Raw genomic sequence first — 18,486 nt, forward strand, 5'->3', positions numbered from 1 at the left:
CACATGTATTTTTTTCAAATCTCAAAAGAAATAAAAAGGAGAAATTTTAGAGATTTACCCAGTTGAAGATAATTGTTCCGAATATTCCATTCAAAATCCCAGTGTTTTCTGTCATTTTTGAGTGTCCAATAAGCCCATCCAAACGAGGCTTCATTATAGACCTCTAACTGAGCCCTCCCGAAATCTTGATAATCCCTTTGAGATCCGCTTGTCACATTCCACTCATTAACCCACTCCCCTGCAAACAATCCATTTCTAAATTTCATAGTCTAATGATTATAGAATATAGAACTTGTATTAAACTAAACCAAGTTTAAAACTAGTCCAAAAACTGGTATAAAACCTTGGAGAAAGTTTCTTTTCAATGAATAAAATTGAAAAATGAGTCTTGCCTTACCAATAAAAATAAGTGGCCCATTTGCGCTGTTTAAAGCTTGTAATTGGGTTTGTCTGCTCTTGAAAATGAATTGGATATTGTCTGTAGTGTTCAAATTGACGAAGAAAGGGTCGAAGAGATTGTAGTAATGCAAATCCACCACTATGTTCAAAGAGCCTATGTTAGCTTGAAAAAGTTCGAGTGGATCTGCATTCCCTATTCTCTGGCAAACAATCACATAAGCTGTTGATGAGTATTTCCGAACGATTTGATACCCTTGCTTGTAATATGAAAGCAAGATATCCAGGGGAACATTGGCAGCAGATGGTTCATTTAGAAGTTCAATTCCCAGCAAGGCAGGATGTTTGGCATACCTGAAAAAGAAAGAATTCATTTTCTATGAACATAAAATTTGCTAGAAAAAGAAGTCACAAGGAATTCATTTTCAATGAACTTAAATTTTGCCAGAAAAAGAAGTCACAGGTCAATGTTGTTCAAAGAGTGAAAACAAGAACTCCCAAAAAAAATTAAAAAAAATAAAAAAAAAAGAGAGAAAAAAAAAAAAAAAACACTTTAAAGAGAGAGAGAGGTTAAAGGCATCAAATGCTACAAATTTTGTGCTAAATTGATTGCTTCAATCATGGATTCAATGAAGTTAAAATTTATACCTCTTCATCAAAAGAAATGAAGTCTAGTCAGCAAATGCAACGTTAATATAAGATACAATGACTTTAGTAATGAACTTGGTACACTACATTGGAAGAGATACCAACGAGAGATAAAAGGGAAAAGAGAAGGGGTGAGAGATGTTATGGATACAAGAAGAATGGCTCTGAAAACAGAAAAAAGTGAGGTCGTAAAATGAAGGGGTTATTCAGCATGTGAAGAAAAAGAAATTTTACCATTTTTGTGCTCTATCGCAATGCAAAATTTAGAATGATCTGTTTTCCATGGTACTGGAATTGAGTATTTGACTAGTTTTGTCACTACACTACCTTAAACAACAAAACAAAACTATCTGGTGGTGTTTGGTTCATTGGAATGGAGTGAAATTGAAAGATCATTCCATCAAAATATCAATTCTCATTGTTAGAATAGTATGTTCTTATGTCATTATTTAGTTAAGTTGAGGGTACTCTGGTCATTTTGTAATGTCAGGTTTTATATAAATATATTTGCTGGTGTAGAGTAATTCAATAACTCTAAACCGTATATTATTATCAGTCTCTTTCTCTCTTCTCTCTTTCTTCCTCTCAAACCATAACTGTAAATTTCTCCATTATACATTCAAACTTGGTATCAGAACAATCCATTCTCCATCAGATATTATTCAACAAATTTTGGGCATTGATCTGAGGTGTCCAAGACGTACTGACGTCATCATCTGTACGATGACGTCAGCGTGACATCAGCATTGTACGAACAAGTTTTTCACCCCAAGTTCGAAATTGCCTCCTGATGATGATGGTATTTTTTGATCACTCCTTATGGGTGTTTTCTATTTTTGAATGATTTTCGAGTTTTTTGGTGTCCCTCTTTGCATCTGCGATTTGCCCTGTTTCTGATTGTTTCTACCAATTGAAATCTACTATATAGGGGCCGAAACTCACCTGTGCATGGTTATTGGACCTTAGTTTGTTCATTTGTTGTTGTTGGGTTGGTTTTTTGATCCCTATTGTGGTTCGACAACCCTGTTTGTGTCTCACCCACCTTTGTTTTTCATGGGTTTTGAGCTCTGTTTGTTGCCTTGGTTGTTTGTGGGTGCTGGTACTTTACTTCTTCTTGTTGGCTCATCTTCCTCTTATTGTTGACTTGTGGGATTGTTATTGTTGAGCCTGAGGCTAAGGCAACACCACCTATGGCTATGAGTAAGGATGATGAGATGCCTAAATCTATTACTACCAAAAAATTGAATGGTGCAAATTATATAGCTTGGGCTCAAATTATATGGCTTGGGCTCATGCAATTAAAGTTTTCTTATGTGGCAAGAAGAAGTTACGTTATCTTACTGAACTACCTCCTGCTACTAATCATTCTACTTATGATGATTGGTGTAATGAGGATTCATGTATTATGGGGTGGAAATGACATAGCTTAGACCCTCATGTTGCTAGTACTGTGGAATTTTGTGACACTGCTAAGCAAATTTGGGACTCCCTTGCTGAATCATTTTTGAATCAGAGTAATGTCTCTTGGGTCTATGAGTTATATGAGCAGATTTTTGCTAGTCGCCAATCTGGCCGGTCTCTTTTCGATTATTATAGTGGTCTTAAGAAGTTGTGGGATCAATTATTGCAACACAGACCCTTCACTGCTGATTTGGCCACACAGAAGCAACATTTGGAAGATTTTATGATGGTCTCTTTACTCTCCGGCTTGGATTCTGATTTACGGGGGTTCAAGGATCAAATTCTCGCCAGTGAGGCTCTACCTTCTGCTGCTAATGCCTATTCTCGGCTATTGCATTCTTCATTGGGGCAAACTTAACCCACCTCTGGGACATCTTCTTTGTCCTCTTCTGCATTGGTCTCTAGCCATGGTGACCGTTGGCCTAGTCAAGGGAGTTTACATGGACCCCCTGGTCAACGGGGCTCTTATTCTGGCTCACGAGGTACTCATGGAGGTAGTTCTCATAGTGGTGGTGGTCGTAGTGGACTTTGTTTTAGTTCTCGTGGTGATCACACACGTACTCATTGTGGTTCCCTAGGCCATACTAAACCTTGGTGTTGGCAGAAATATGACAAACCCTAAGTTGCACGAAGCAGGAGTGGAGGCGGAAGTGGAAGCGGGAGCGAGGGAGCGTGAGCCGATAGAAGTTTCTTAGGTTGGGAGCGCCTCAGGGAGCGCTTATATATATATATATATATTATGTATATATAAATAAAATTAATTCAAAAATTCAGCATGCATTTGTTTTCAAAGAAATTTTCAAAAAAATGTGTTTGGTTTGGTTATTTTGAAAAAAAAAATTGTAAATAACTTTTCAAATACTTTTGAATAAAAAAATATGTTTAGTTTGGTTTGATTTTATTTTTAAATATATATATTTATTTATTATATGTAAAATCAAAATATATATATATATATATATATATTATTTTTATTTATTTATATTATTTACTTTAATATTAAATGTTATTTTCAATTTTTTTTCTACAAATAAAAATAATTTATTGTATATGTTAATGTTTAGGATATTGAGAATATTAAAAAATATAAAAACAAAAATAAAAGATGGAAAAAAGGTTTTTTTATAACTAAAAACAAAAAAAATGTAAAACAAAAAATATAAAAAATAAAAGAGGGAGAGAGAGACATCAATGAAGAGAGGAGAGAGAGGAGTCGAATAGAGGAGAGGAACAAGAGAGATGAACAGAGAGAGAGAGAGGAGACGAAGACAAAGACGAACACACACACACACACACACAGAGAGAGAGATACGAAGGAGACAACGGTGAAAAGCATTGAACAGAGGGAGAGAGAGAGTCAAAGAAGATGAACAGGTTCGACTTCAACGATGAATAGAGGGAGAGAAAGAGTCGAACACACATAGATTGGAAGAACATACCTTGATCTAGTCTCGATTAGGGCTTCAACAAGTTTTTCCCCTTTCTCTTTCTTCAATGGGTTAGGGTTTCTGTCTGGTTTCTCTCTGTTTTCTCTTTCTCTATCTTCAATGGGTTAGGGCTTCTATCTGTCTGGGTTTCTGAGTTATTTTATTTCCACCAACGATCCCATCTTGGACAAGATCGCGTTTCTCTCTATAGAAACGCGATTTTTACACGTTTCTTTCTAAGAAACGCAGAATCGTGTTTCTTACGAAGATTCATCACCTGGTTGCACAATTCCTACAACTAAGGGCAAACCTGACCGTATGCATCAAGTTATGGATGTTTCGTCCTCGGTTTCCACTGGCCATGTTACTCCTCTAGTTGATTCTCATAAGGCACTCACTATTTAGATTAGCGAGCTTACCGCCCTTGTCCAGTCTCTTCGGCCTGGTCTACCTTCATCCTCGATAGCTACTATGGCTAGTTCAGGTAATATTGCTTGTGTGGCTCAGTCCACCCAACCTTGGCTCATAAACTCTGGCACTAGTTCCCATATCTCTAGTAATTCCTCTCTTTTCGATACTCTTAGGCCTGTTACTCATGATATTATACACTTGCTGATGGATCTTCTCAACCTATCAGTGGTCAAGGCGCTCTTCATCTAACTCCATCTCTCTCCTTACCCTCTGGTCTTTATGTTCCTAAGTTTCTATTTAATTTGCTTTCTATTAGTCAATTGACTCAAGCTCTCCATTGTTCCATAACATTTTCCCCCGCTTCACGTGTTTTGCAAGACCTCCAGACTAAAAGAATGATTGGTTTATGGCATAAAAAGGATGGCTTATACTTTTTGGACACTGAGAGCTCTCTTGGTCCTCCGTCTATTGTGTTGAGTGTTGCAGTGTCTCCCCTGTAGTGGCATTTTCGCTTGGGTCATCCCTCATTAGCCAAGCTCAAGTTAGCTGTTCTTGGTTTGAATAATGTTTTTCAGATTGAGTGTGAAGCCAGTCAATTTAAAAAGTATCACTGTAGTTCTTTTCCTAGTCGTAGTGTTAGTCATGTATCTAAGTCGTTTGATCTTGTCCATACAGATATCTAGGGTCCTTCTCAAACACCCACTGTTAATTTATTTTTATTTTGTTATTTTTGCGGATGATTATTCTATAATGACTTGGTTGTTTTTAATTAAACAGAGGTCTGATTTGCCTTCCACATCATTTCTAAGTTTTATAATAAAATCTTTACTCAATTTGGGAAACGTATTAAGATGTTTCGATTTGATAATGCCTTAGAATATGTGCAGTCGATTGTAACTACTTTTGTGATACTAGTCAGCATGCTTGGTTATCATTTTTCAAAAACACTTTTCAGAAAATTCTACTTTTTTATTTTCCGTATTTTTTTGTTTTTACTGAATTTTTTTAATATTTTGAGCAATTTTTTTAATTTTTAAACATACCTAACATACATATACCTAAAAGTAAAAAAAAAAATTGAAAAAAACCTTTTAAAAATTCACTAAATACCAAAAATACAAAAAAAAAAATATATAAGAATTCAGTACATTTTTTATATTTTTATGCATTTATTAATTTTAAAAAATATTTTTTCACAATTTTTTTACTTTTTAGATACATCTAAGTAACGTGCATCTAAAAAAGTAAAAAAAAAATGTTTGAAATTTTAAAAATATTCACTAAAAACAAAAAAACACGAAAACCAAAAAACTCAGTTTTCAAAAAACTTAATTCAAAAAACTCAAACCAAACCAAACACACTGACTCGTGGTATTATTCATCAGACTAGTTGTTCTCATATGTCCCCCAAAAATGGTGTTGTGGAGCGAAAACACCGCCATTTGCTAGATGTAATTTGCTAGATGTGGCTTGCACGCTGATGTTTAACATGCACGTTCCCAAGTAGTTTTGGGGTGATGCTGTGTTCACAGCTTGCTCACTTATTAACCGCATGCCATCAATTATGTTACACAACCAGTCTCCCTACTCTCAGTTATACCTAACATCTTCTCCATTTCCCTTGTCTCCTTGTGTTTTTGGTTGTGTGGCCTTTGTCTATGTTCTTGACTGGGGTTTGGAAAAGTTATCTCCCCTTGTTCACAAGTGTGTTTTCTTAGGCTATTCTTGTACTCAAAAAAGTTATCAGTGTTATCATCCTGAGTCTCGTAGGTACTTTATCAGTGCTAATGTTACCTTTTTTGAGGCTACTCCTTTTTTTCTTTGTCTGGACAGCAGTTTGTGGGTGAGAGGTGTGGTTGGAGGTAGTCCGAGAAGATGGTGGACACTTCAATGGCCTGAGATCACCGGAGGCGGAGAGGCGGAGGTCAAGGCAAGCTTGGAGGGGAGAGGTTGGTAGTGATAGACCTTGAATACTAATGTAGAGTGTGAGAAAGGGTGTGTAAACATGAGACTTGGTTGTGTTGTTGTTGTGTCTCGCTGCATATACGATATGGTACATAGGCCACAGGAGTATTGGAACCCAAGCAAGCTCTTGGACAGGTGGCTCGTTCTCCTCAACTCTGCCGGTAGTGATATAAGCCCTTTTGCCGTCTGTAGCTTGACGGCAGGCGGAGAGCAACATTTCATGGCAGGCAGAAAGTAACGTTTTGTGTATGCATTGGATGGCATGAACGTAAGGTCATTGTTGCCTCTTCCCCAAGCCTGGTCAAGATGGAGCTGTCTTAACAAGAAGACAACCATCTCGACGATCCCATAACCTCAACCGCCAATCCAGTATCCTTTGATGATCCCGAGCAATAGTGCTTGGGTCCTGCTCCCAACCCAGGCATCCAAGTAGGTGAATGGGCCAGGGCCCACCTTAGTGTTTAGGAGAGCCAGGGGCTCTCTTCCAAGCAACCAAGTAAGAGAATGGGCCGTGGGCTTAATGTTTAGGAGAGGGGTTCGCTTCTAGGCGACCAAGTAGGAGAATGAGTCGCAGGCCTATCTAAATGTTTAGGAGAGCCAGTCTTTATCAATCCAAGTCCAAATGAACTGGGGACTGATTTTATTGTTGTTTGGTCTTGGAGCAAGGTATGAAGGACCATGGGCCCTGCGGGGCCATGGTGTTGCCTGTTGCAGGGCTCTTCATATTTGGATATATTTGGGCTTATATGTATGCTCCCGCTTAGGCTAAGCATATAGTCTTGGTTTTACGTAGTGCCTTGGCACATGGCACCCGTAGGGCTCGCCGTGTATCAAACATACGTGCTGGAAATTTGTGTTAATGTATATAATAAGATAGTGGCATGTATATAATATGATAATGGTGTTGGTGGTAGATAGTGGCATGTATAGAATATGATAGTGGTGTTGGTGGCAATGTATATAATATGATAGTGGTAGATAGTGGTAATATATAATATGTAAGCGGCATATAATGGGTTATAATGATGTTTGTAATATCTCCTATATAAGGAGTGTCATTTGGTCTTGTAAGATAAGAAGTTTTGAATATAACAGAAATATATTCCTTCTTCCTCATATTTTCGGAGTTCTTCTTCCTCATATTTTTTAAGTTGGTATCAGAGCAACAAAAAACACAGCAGCCCTAAAACCGTCATAGCCATGTCGGAAGTCACGTCCGAAACCACTTCAACCCCTGCCGCTGCCATTCCGGTGAAAACGTCCAACTCTCACTCTGTCCAAATCATCACCATCCGCCTAAATGGTGATAATTTTCTCCGCTGGTCACAATCTGTCCGGATGTATATCCGTGGGCAAGGAAAGATCGGTTACATCACTGGTGACAAGAAGGCTCCTGCTGTTAATGATCCGCTGTTCGACAGTTGGGACGCTGAAAACTCCATGGTTATGACATGGTTGGTCAATTCCATGGAGGAGGATATAAGCTCTAATTACATGTGCTATACTACTGCACAAGAATTGTGGGATAATGTTAGTCAGATGTATTCTGACCTAGGAAATCAATCTCAAGTTTTCGAATTAACTTTGAAGTTGGGAGAGATTCGTCAAGGAGATGATTCCATCACCAAATATTTCAATTCGTTGAAAAGGTTGTGGCAGGATCTTGACATCTTCAACACATACGAATGGAAATCGGTTGACGACTGCAACCACCACAAGAAAACTGTGGAAGACAGCCGTATTTACAAGTTTCTTGCCGGCCTCAACATTGAGTTCGATGAAGTGCGAGGAAGAATTATTGGCAGACCTCCTCTTCCATCCATTGGCGAAGTATTTGCCGAAGTCAGAAGGGAAGAGAGCCGAAGGAGCGTCATGCTTAAGAAAAAAGGTACTGGTGAATCAATTGAAATTTCTGCTTTAATTAGCGATGCTGCGGCCAACAAGGCTGCAAATTACTAGCGCAGGTTTGATGATAAGCCACGGGTCTGGTGTGATTTTTGCAACAAGCCTCGCCATACACGCGAAACGTGTTGGAAGATCCATGGCAAACCTGTCAACTGGAAAAGCAGCAAACAAGGAGAGAAGAATCGTGGCTTTCCTACCGCTAATGAAGCCGATTCAGGTCCCTTCAACAAAGAGCAGATTGATCAACTCTTAAAGCTGATAAAATCCAACTCCTCATCCGGTACTCCTAGTGTTTTGTTGGCACAAACAGGTAGAAATCCTAAAGCCTTCTCTTGCCTAAACTTCTCTCCGTGGATCATAGATTCCGGTGCCTCCGATCACATGACTAGTTTTTCCCATTTATTTAGTACCTATTTCCCTTGTTCTGGTCATGACAAAATCAGAATAGCCGATGGTAGTTTTTCACCTATTGCAAGAAAAAGGATTTATTAAACTAACTGAGAAAATTAATCTCAATGCTGTTCTTCACATCCCCAACTTAGCCTGTAACCTTTTGTCTGTCAGTAAACTATCTAAGGATTCTAATTGTCGTGTTACATTTTTTGAATCCCATTGTGAATTTCAGGACCAGAACTCGGGGATGATGATTGGGCGTGCTAGGATGCTTGAAGGTCTTTACTACTTTGATGAAGTACCTGTTAGTAATAAAAAAGCTCAGAGCTTTAATAGTACTAGTTCAATCTCTGTTCGAGAAAAAATAATGCTATGACACTATAGGCTAGGACATCCTAGTTTTCTTTATCTGAAACATTTATTTCCAGAATTATTTAAAGGGATTGATTGTTCTTCTTTTCATTGTAAAAGTTGCATTTTTGCAAAATTTCATCGCTCTACTTATTTGCCAAAACCTTACCAGGCTTCCAAACCTTTTTATTTGATTCATAGTGATGTTTGGGGCCCTTCTAAAATCACTACTCTTTCTGGTAAAAGATGGTTTGTTACATTTATTGATGACCATGTTGACATATTATAATCACCGAAAGGCACTTAGCATATTATATTAGCCGAAAGTCTCTAGGATCTGTAATCATTTTTACGCACTCAGGGATTATCTTGTAATTGTCTTCTTTGTAAACCCTAAATCTTCATTTATAAATAAGGGGTGATATCTCATCATACCCTAAGCTGGTTACCCAAGCTTCATGGTATCAGAGCATCACCTCCAGGGCTAGGGTTCAAAGCATACCTAGTTGGATCATCTGCTGAATCGATCTTCTGCCATCATCATCATTCCGCTTCGTCTTCGTCTCTGCCATCATCATCATCCCGCAGTTCGTCACTCGTCTTCATCAATCGCAGTTCATCCCGCAGTTCGTCGCTCGTCTTCATCAATCGCAGTTCGTCGATCTTCATCGCAGTTCGTCGCTCGTCGATCTTCTCCCGCAGTTCGTCGCTCGTCTCAGCCCTCGTCCTTGTCGTCCTCACCCTCGTCCTCGTCGTCCTCTGATCTAGGTACATATAATATATATATATATATATATCCTGATATAGATATATAACTATAGTCTGATATATATATTTATATATAAATACATGTATATATAAATAACTCAACATATATAAAAAAAAAAAAAAAAAAAAAAATATCAAATAAAAAAAAAATAATAATAAAATAAAATAAAATAAAAAAAAAAAAAAAAAAAAAAAAAAAAAAAAATGGTTTCTTAATTTTGTACTTTGTATGTCTTTATAGTGATCATTGTGCCTGTTATCTCACTACCACCTTCCGGGTTTGTGATTTCCACTAATTTGTTGCGGGTTTGGTAGTATTGTATCCATGACAGATTCCACTAGTGTGTCCTCTTCGTCTCAAACACCAAAAAGTGAGAGTCTCATTCTACCTACTACCATGATTGAGAACCCCAACCCTAGTCTGAAAATCACCACCTCTCTATTTAATGGTCAGAACTACCTAGCATGGTCTCAAAGTTTGACTTTGTTTTTAAAGAGCAGAGGGAAGATGGGGTATGTTGATGGCAGGATACAGGCACCTAGTACCACTGACTCAAGTTATGACCAATGGGAGATTAACAACTCTTTGATTATGAGTTGGCTTATCCATTCGATGGTTCCAGAACTTGGTGAGGGCTACTTGTCTATGGAGACTGCCCAGGACATTTGGGAGGCTGTGGCTGTTACCTATTCCCGCAAAGGAAATTTTTCACAGGCATTTGAGTTGCGTCGCTCTATTGAGAGCACACTTCAGGGGGAGCAGACTGTTCTTCAGTACTTCACTTTCCTCACCAACGGCTGGAAACGCCTTGACCACCTGGAAGACTATAAGCCCGTTTGCCCTACTGATTCTATCGGGTACAAGAAGTTCATCGCACGGGAACGGGTCTTTAAATTTTTGGCTGGCCTAAATATGGAGTATGATCCAGTTAGGGGTCGAGTTCTGAGTATGGACACTCTTCCTTCACTGCAAGAGGCATTTGCCTATGTCCAAAATGAGGAGAGTCGTCGGTCTGCTATGATGTCCCCTGTCTCTACTGACCGTTCCGCATTACTGTCTACTCCTCGAGATAGCCTCAGCCTGCCTCCTCCGTCTGCTGCTAAGGAGTCTGTGTTCTCTGATTATTGCAAAAAGCCGCGGCATACTCGTGAGACATGTTGGAAGCTTCATGGGACTCCATCTGGGGGTCGAAATGATCGGTCGGGTTCTCGAGGAGGTCGGTCAGGCCACTCTCGAGGACGTGGTTCCTATTCCCGGGCTCATCAGTCGAGTGCCGTTGATACCCTTGATTCTAATTCCACTTCTGCTACCCAAGCTTCTGATACTGAGCTGGAGGATGCTTTGCGCCAATTGTTGGACCGCCGATCTTCTACTGCTCTCAGTACCGCTTCCTCGTCCTTTGCCCGCTCAGGTAACTTAGTCCCTTCTCCTTGTGCTTTCCTGTGTCATACATCTTTGCCTTGGATTATTGATTCTGGTGCCTCAGATCATATGTCTGGCTCCTCTGATCTTTTCTCTGCCTATAAGCCCTCTTCAGGTCAGGACAAAGTTAGGATTGCCGATGGAACTGTTTCTTCTATTTCTGGAAAAGGTTTAGTCCAAGTCACTCCTACCATGCATCTATCTTCTGTTCTCCATGTTCCCAAGTTTTCTGTTAATCTGTTATCCTTAAGTCGTCTTACCCAGGATTTGAATTGTTGTGTGACGTTTTTTCCTGATCATTGTCTTTTTCAGGACCTTGTCACGGGGAGGACGATTGGCAGTGGTAGTGCAGAAAATGGTCTCTACTTCCTAGATCAACCGGACAAACTTGCTTATTCTTCCACCCCGTCTTCTCCTACCCCCGCTGATGTATGGCTGTGGCATCGACGTCTTGGGCATCCCTCATTTCATTTACTTAAGCATTTATTTCCTTCTAGTTTCGCAAATCATCATGTGTCTGACTTTCTTTGTGAGTCTTGTCAACTTGGAAAACAACATCGAGCTTCTTTTGCTCCCAGTTTGAATAAAAGCTTAGTTCCTTTTTCATTAATACACTCTGATGTTTGGGGTCCCTCTCGTGTTCTGTCTGTGAAAGGTCATCGCTGGTTTGTTACATTTATTGATGATTTTTCTCGTACTACTTGGGTGTATCTCATGAAAGATAAGAGTGAAGTTTTCTCTGTGTTTCGCACTTTTCATAAGATGATTTGTACTCAGTTTGGGGCCACTATCCAAATATTTCGTTCTGATAATGGCGGGGAATACATAGATTCTGGGTTAGGACAATATTTCTCTACTCATGGCATTATCCATCAGACCTCTTGTACCAATACCCCTCAACAAAATGGGGTGGCCGAACGCAAGAATCGGCATCTTCTTGACATGGCTCGGTGCATGTGTTTTTTTATGAACGTGCCTCGACCCTATTGGGGCGATGCCGTTCTCACCGCTGCCTATCTTATTAATCGTCTCCCTACCCAGGTTTTGGACAAACAGGCTCCGCTTCACGTCCTCCTCGGTTCTCAGTCCTTGTTTTCTATTCCTCCCAAAATATTTGGTTGTGTCTGTTTTGTCCATAATCACTCTCCCTCTCGTGGTAAGTTGGACCCTCGCTCCCTCAAGTGTGTTTTCCTTGGTTATTCTCCTACTCAAAAGGGGTATAAATGTTACCACCCTTCTTCTCGTAAGTGGTTTGTGTCCATGGATGTCACTTTCTTTGAGTCCCAGTCCTATTTTTTGTCCTCTCCGGTGTCCCCGACCTCACTTCCGGGGGAGCCTTGGTATGAAGTGAGTCCTGTGCCTCCTATGGTAGAAGTGAGTCCTGTGCCTCCTATGATAGAACCAGTTGTTCTTGCACCACCTGGAACTATAGAACCCACACCACCTGGAACTATAGAACCCACTGTCACCAAGAATAAGGATGGACATGTTTATATCCGGGACATCGACAGAAAACAAGTTAACTGGATACACGGGACCGTTTCTGCTACTCCACTGTCATCTCCTGCTTCTGATGAGAGTCTAGGTAATTTTGAATCTCGTGAGTCCATTGATCTTGATGTTCCTATTGCCAAAAGAAAGGGTGTGAGATCTTGTACTCAACATCCTATCTCACAGTTTGTATCATACTCTCATTTGTCATCCTCATATAAAGCATTTGTGTCCAATATTTCCTCTGTTAGCATTCCTAACCATTTTCAGGATGCTCTTGCTATCTCTGAGTGGAAACTAGCCATGATTGAGGAAATGAAAGCACTTAGGAAGAATGGCACTTGGGAATTGACCGAGTTACCTACGGGCAAACGACCTGTGGGCTGTAAATGGGTATATACTGTGAAACACAAAGCAGATGGGTCTATTGAGCGTTACAAGGCAAGACTTGTGGCAAAAGGGTTCACTCAGACATATGGCATTGATTATCAGGAGACCTTCGCACCCGTGGCTAAAATGAATTCAGTCAGAGTACTTCTTTCTCTAGCAGCTAATCTAGATTGGCCGCTTTATCAGTTTGATGTCAAGAATGCTTTTCTCCATGGTGACCTCGAAGAAGAAGTATATATGGACATTCCTCCGGGTTTTGAGAATCATCAAACAGAAGGGAAAGTATGCAAACTTCGGAAGTCGTTATATGGTCTCAAACAGTCTCCAAGGGCTTGGTTTGAGAGATTCACTCAGGCTATGATTAAATTTGGCTTCAAACAAAGTCAGGCAGATCACACATTATTTGTGAAACATTCCTCATGCGGTAAGACTACAGCACTTATTGTTTATGTAGATGACATAGTTCTTACAGGCAATGATAGTGGGGAAATACCTCTGTTGAAGAAATATTTAGCCAAAGAGTTTGAAATCAAAGACTTGGGAAGCTTGAAGTATTTTCTGGGAATTGAAGTTGCTCGCTCTAAGGATGGGATATTTATCTCACAGAGAAAATATGTGCTTGACCTGTTGAAGGAAACTGGGATGCTTGGCTGCAAGGCATGTGCCACCCCACTGGAACCCAATCAGAAATTGGGGGATGATGAAGGAGGAGAAATTGTGGATAGGGGGAGCTATCAACGTTTAGTGGGTAAGCTCATTTACCTATCTCACTCACGTCCTGATATTGCTGTTGCTGTCAGTGTAGTTAGTCAGTTTATGCATGCTCCTCATCAGATTCACTTTGAGGCTGTCATGAGAATCTTGAGGTATTTGAAGTCTGCTCCTGGTAAGGGTCTGTATTTTTCAAAGTATGATCATCTTCGTGTAGAAGCCTATACAGATGCTGACTGGGCTGGGTCAGTAACTGATAGGAGATCAACTTCAGGGTATTGCACATTTGTCGGCGGCAACCTAGTTACTTGGAGGAGTAAGAAACAGAATGTGGTTGCCAGGTCAAGTGCAGAAGCTGAGTTTAGAGCTATGGCACAAGGTGTGTGTGAACTTTTATGGATCAAATTATTGTTGAGTGATCTAGGTATTGCTCAGACGGACTCCATGCGGTTATACTGTGATAATAAGGCCGCCATCAACATTGCTCACAATCCCGTTCAACATGACAGGACAAAACATGTTGAGATTGATCGCCACTTCATTAAGGAGAAACTCACTAGTGGTACCATTTGTACTCCTTTTGTTCAGTCTGGTGAACAACTTGCTGACATTCTCACCAAGGGAATTGGGAATAAACCGTTTCATGACATATTAGGCAAGCTGGGCATGAAAGATATCTTCGCACCAGCTTGAGGGGGAGTGTTGACATATTATAATCACCGAAAGGCACTTAGCATATTATATTAGCCGAAAGTCTCTAGGATCTGTAATCATTTTTACGCACTCAGGGATTATCTTGTAATTGTCTTCTTTGTAAACCCTAAATCTTCATTTATAAATAAGGGGTGATATCTCATCATACCCTAAGCTGGTTACCCAAGCTTCAGACCATACCCGCTTATGTTGGATTTATTTGATGAATAAAAAATCTGACGTAAAAAATTTATTCACAAATTTTTACAATATGATTGAAAACCAATTTCAAACCAAAATTGGTATTTTACATTCTGATAATGGAACAGAATATTTCAATGAGCAGTTGGGTGAGTTTTTGGAAAAAAAGGGGATTTTTCATCAATCTACATGTCGGGATACCCCTCAACAAAATGGCATTGCAGAACGAAAAAATAAATATCTGCTTGAAGTAGCACGTGCTATAATGTTTTACATGCATGTTCCTAAATATTTATGGGGTGAAGCAATTTTAACAGCCTCTTATTTGATAAACAGGATGCCTACAAAGGTGTTAACATACAAAACACCTTTTGATTGTCTCAAAACTTTTTTTCCTGACACGAGGTTGTTTTCTGATTTACCCGCCAAAGTTTTTGGATGTACTGCCTATGTTCATGTTCCCAGTCAATTTCGTTCAAAACTTGACCCCCGTGCTATAAAATGTGTTTTTTTGGGTTATTCCTCAAACAAAAAGGGGTATAAGTGTTTCGATCCTCAAACCAAGAAATTTCATGTGAGTATGGATGTGTCATTTGTGGAAACAAAATTCTATTTCCCCAACACTTCTCTTCAGGGGGAGACAAGTGGAGTAGAAGATCGTTTTTGGGATATTTCTATCCCGCTCCCCAATGTCATTTATCCTACACAAAAACCACATCTGTCTGATAATGATCACTTAGGAGAACCGAGTTCTATGGTGCCTAGTCAAGAAGATTCTTGTTTAGGGGGAGAAGTACTACAAAATGATCTAAATCCTGAGCTTCAGGTTTATACTAGGAAGCGATTTCATCTGAGGAATAATGACCCGAATGTCCATCCTAATGACCCGAATGTCCACCCGAGTTCTGGCATCGAAATTTTAGGTAATCCTATTCCTTCTATTTCCGACCTTGATGTTCCTATAGCAATTAGGAAAGGTGTCCGAAATTGCATTAAACATCCTATTGCAAATTACCTCTCCTATCAAAGACTGTCTAAAAACCATAGAGCTTTCACATCTAGGATTTCACACTTGTTTGTTCCAAGGAATATACAGGAAGCATTGGATGATCCGAATTAGAAATTAGCAGTCATGGAGGAGATGAATGCTTTAAGGAGAAGTGGTACTTGGGAGATAGTTGATCTACCCAAAGACAAGAAAACAGTTGGGTGTAAATGGGTGTTTACGATAAAATGTAACGCAGATGGAAGCGTTGAGAGATACAAGGCGAGACTGGTGGCTAAAGGCTTCACTCAAACTTATGGGATCGACTATCAGGAGACGTTTGCTCCTGTTGCTAAAATAAATTCCATCAGAGTACTGTTATCTCTTGCAGTAAATTCAGATTGGCCTCTACATCAACTTGACATTAAAAATGCATTTCTCAATGGTGATCTTGAAGAGGAGGTGTTCATGAGCCTACCGCCGGGATTTGAGCAGAGACTTGGAAGCGACAGAGTATGCAGATTGAACAAGTCATTATACGGACTCAAACAATCACCAAGAGCGTGGTTTGAACGCTTTGGGAAGGCAGTTATCAGTTGTGGCTTCTCGCAGAGTCAAACAGATCACACAATATTTTATAAACATTCAAAAAACAGTAAAATTGCAATTTTGATTGTTTATGTTGATGACATCATTTTAACTGGTAATGATGAAGCAGAGTTAGCAGCCCTCAAAGAGAAACTCGCAAAAGAATTTCACATTAAGGATCTGGGAGCCCTCAAGTATTTCCTCGGAATGGAATTTGCAAGATCCAAGGAAGGTATATTCGTTAATCAGAGAAAATATGTTCTTGATCTCCTTGGAGAAACAGGTATGCTTGGTTGTAAGATGGTGGAGACTCCGATCGAGCCTAACTTGAAGTTACAATCTGCTAAGGCTGAAGAAGTCAAAGAGAGGGAACAATATCAGCGACTTGTAGGGAAATTGATTTACTTGTCTCATACGCGGCCTGATATTGCCTTTGCAGTCAGCATGGTAAGTCAGTTCATGCACTCACCAGGGGCAGAGCACTTTGAGGCCGTTTATAAGATCTTAAGATATTTGAAAGGAACTCCAGGGAGAGGCTTACTGTTCAAGAAACATGGACATCTTCAAGTTGAAGTATACACAGATGCAGACTGGGCAGGAAGTGTTACAGACAGGAGATCAACATCCGGATACTGCTCCTTTGTAGGTGGGAACCTAGTTACATGGCGGAGTAAAAAACAGAATGTGGTAGCTAGAAGTAGTGCAGAAGCAGAGTTCAGAGCTGTTGCCCATGGAATCTGTGAAGTAATGTGGATTAAAAGAATTCTTGAAGAATTAAAGCTTTCTCACCCGACACCTATGAAGGTCTATTGTGACAACAAAGCAGCTACATCTATAGCTCATAATCCAGTTCTACATGATCGCACAAAACATATAGAAGTGGATAAACATTTCATCAAGGAGAAAATCAATGCTGGCATAATCTGTATGACCTACCTTCCAACAGGTGAACAATTAGCTGATGTGCTAACGAAGGGACTACACAAGAAGCAATTTGATAAGCTGACTAGCAAGCTGGCTATGGAAGATATCTTCAAACCAGCTTGAGGGGGAGTGCTGGAAGTTTGTGTTAATGTATATAATAAGATAGTGGCATGTATATAATATGATAGTGGTGTTGGTGGTAGATAGTGGCATGTATATAAAATGATAGTGGTGTTGGTGGTAGATAGTGGCATGTATAGAATATGATAGTGGTGTTGGTGGCAATGTATATAATATGATAGTGGTAGATAGTGGTAATATATAATATGTAAGTGGCATATAATGGGTTATAATGATGTTTGTAATATCTCCTATATAAGGAGTGTCATTTGGTCTTGTAAGATAAGAAGTTTTGAATATAACAGAAATATATTCCTTCTTCCTCATATTTTCGGAGTTCTTCTTCCTCATATTTTCTAAGTATACGACATGCCCGCGTGGTGCCTTATTGGTCTACCACGTGGGTGGGGTTTTGGTGATGTGGCACCTACAAGGCTTGCCACGTATTAGGCTTGATACAAGTACCCACACAGTTATTCGTTGATCTTCTCTCTTGTCATGAGGGGGAGCCATCCTCTCCCCCACCTACTCTTCCGGTGCCTTGTGTCCCTTCACCCTCTCTTTCACCTTCCACCAGTATAAATCCTCACCCCAATTTAGATCCTGCTCCGTTACCTCCCTTTCCTCTGTAGGTTTATCAGCGGTCCCAAGCTCGTCGCATTGTTTCTTATGGCCTAGCCTGTTCATCTCTTTTGTCTGAGGCTCCTGCATCTCCTGTTCCCTCTGATAAACTTCCTATTGTTGTTCGCAAAGGTAAACGTACTTGCACTCAACATTCTATTGTTCATTTTGTTTCGTATGATCGTCTTTCTCCTCGATTTCACTCCTTTGCTTGTAGCCTATCTAGAATTTTCATTCCCCGTTCTTATCAGTAGGCTATGTCCATATCGGGTTGAAAGCATGCTATGGATGAGGAAATGAGTGCTATTCATCAAAATCAGACTTGGGAATTTACACCTTTGCCTTCCGGGAAACCTATTGTCGGTTGCCATTGGATTTATATTGTCAAGTATCTTCCTGATGGATCTGTTGAGCGCCTTACGGCTCGCTTGGTGGCCAAAGGTTACACCCAAACCTATGGTGTTGATTACCTAGAGACTTTCTCCCTTGTGGCTCGCCTTAACTCTGTTCGGATTCTCCTCTCGATTGTTGTTAGTCAATCATGGCCTTTGTATCAACTTGATATCAAGAATGCATTTCTTCATGGCAATCTCTAATAGGAGATCTATATGGCT

At 39.9% G+C, this 18,486-nt stretch overlaps 1 protein-coding gene across 5 annotated transcripts in view; it reads right to left on the reverse strand.

Moving 5' to 3' along the window:
* The window catches only part of LOC114284219 (putative glucan 1,3-beta-glucosidase A), a 40,838-nt gene that overhangs the window by 413 nt on the left and 21,939 nt on the right, over positions 1 to 18,486 (reverse strand). For 4 of the 5 annotated variants that reach the window (XM_028227127.2, XM_028227129.2, XM_028227128.2 and 1 more), the window contains 2 exons: positions 398 to 750; positions 59 to 238 (listed from right to left, as the gene is read on the reverse strand). In XM_028227127.2, the coding sequence (XP_028082928.2) occupies positions 59 to 238; positions 398 to 750 (533 nt within the window). Of the gene's footprint in view, positions 1 to 58; positions 256 to 397; positions 751 to 18,486 lie in introns of all 5 variants that reach the window. The other variant, XR_014341242.1, reaches the window with a different exon arrangement.

Source organism: Camellia sinensis, chromosome 1 (assembly GCF_055761805.1).
Source record: "Camellia sinensis isolate YWXY chromosome 1, ASM5576180v1, whole genome shotgun sequence".
Lineage (NCBI taxonomy): Eukaryota > Viridiplantae > Streptophyta > Magnoliopsida > Ericales > Theaceae > Camellia > Camellia sinensis.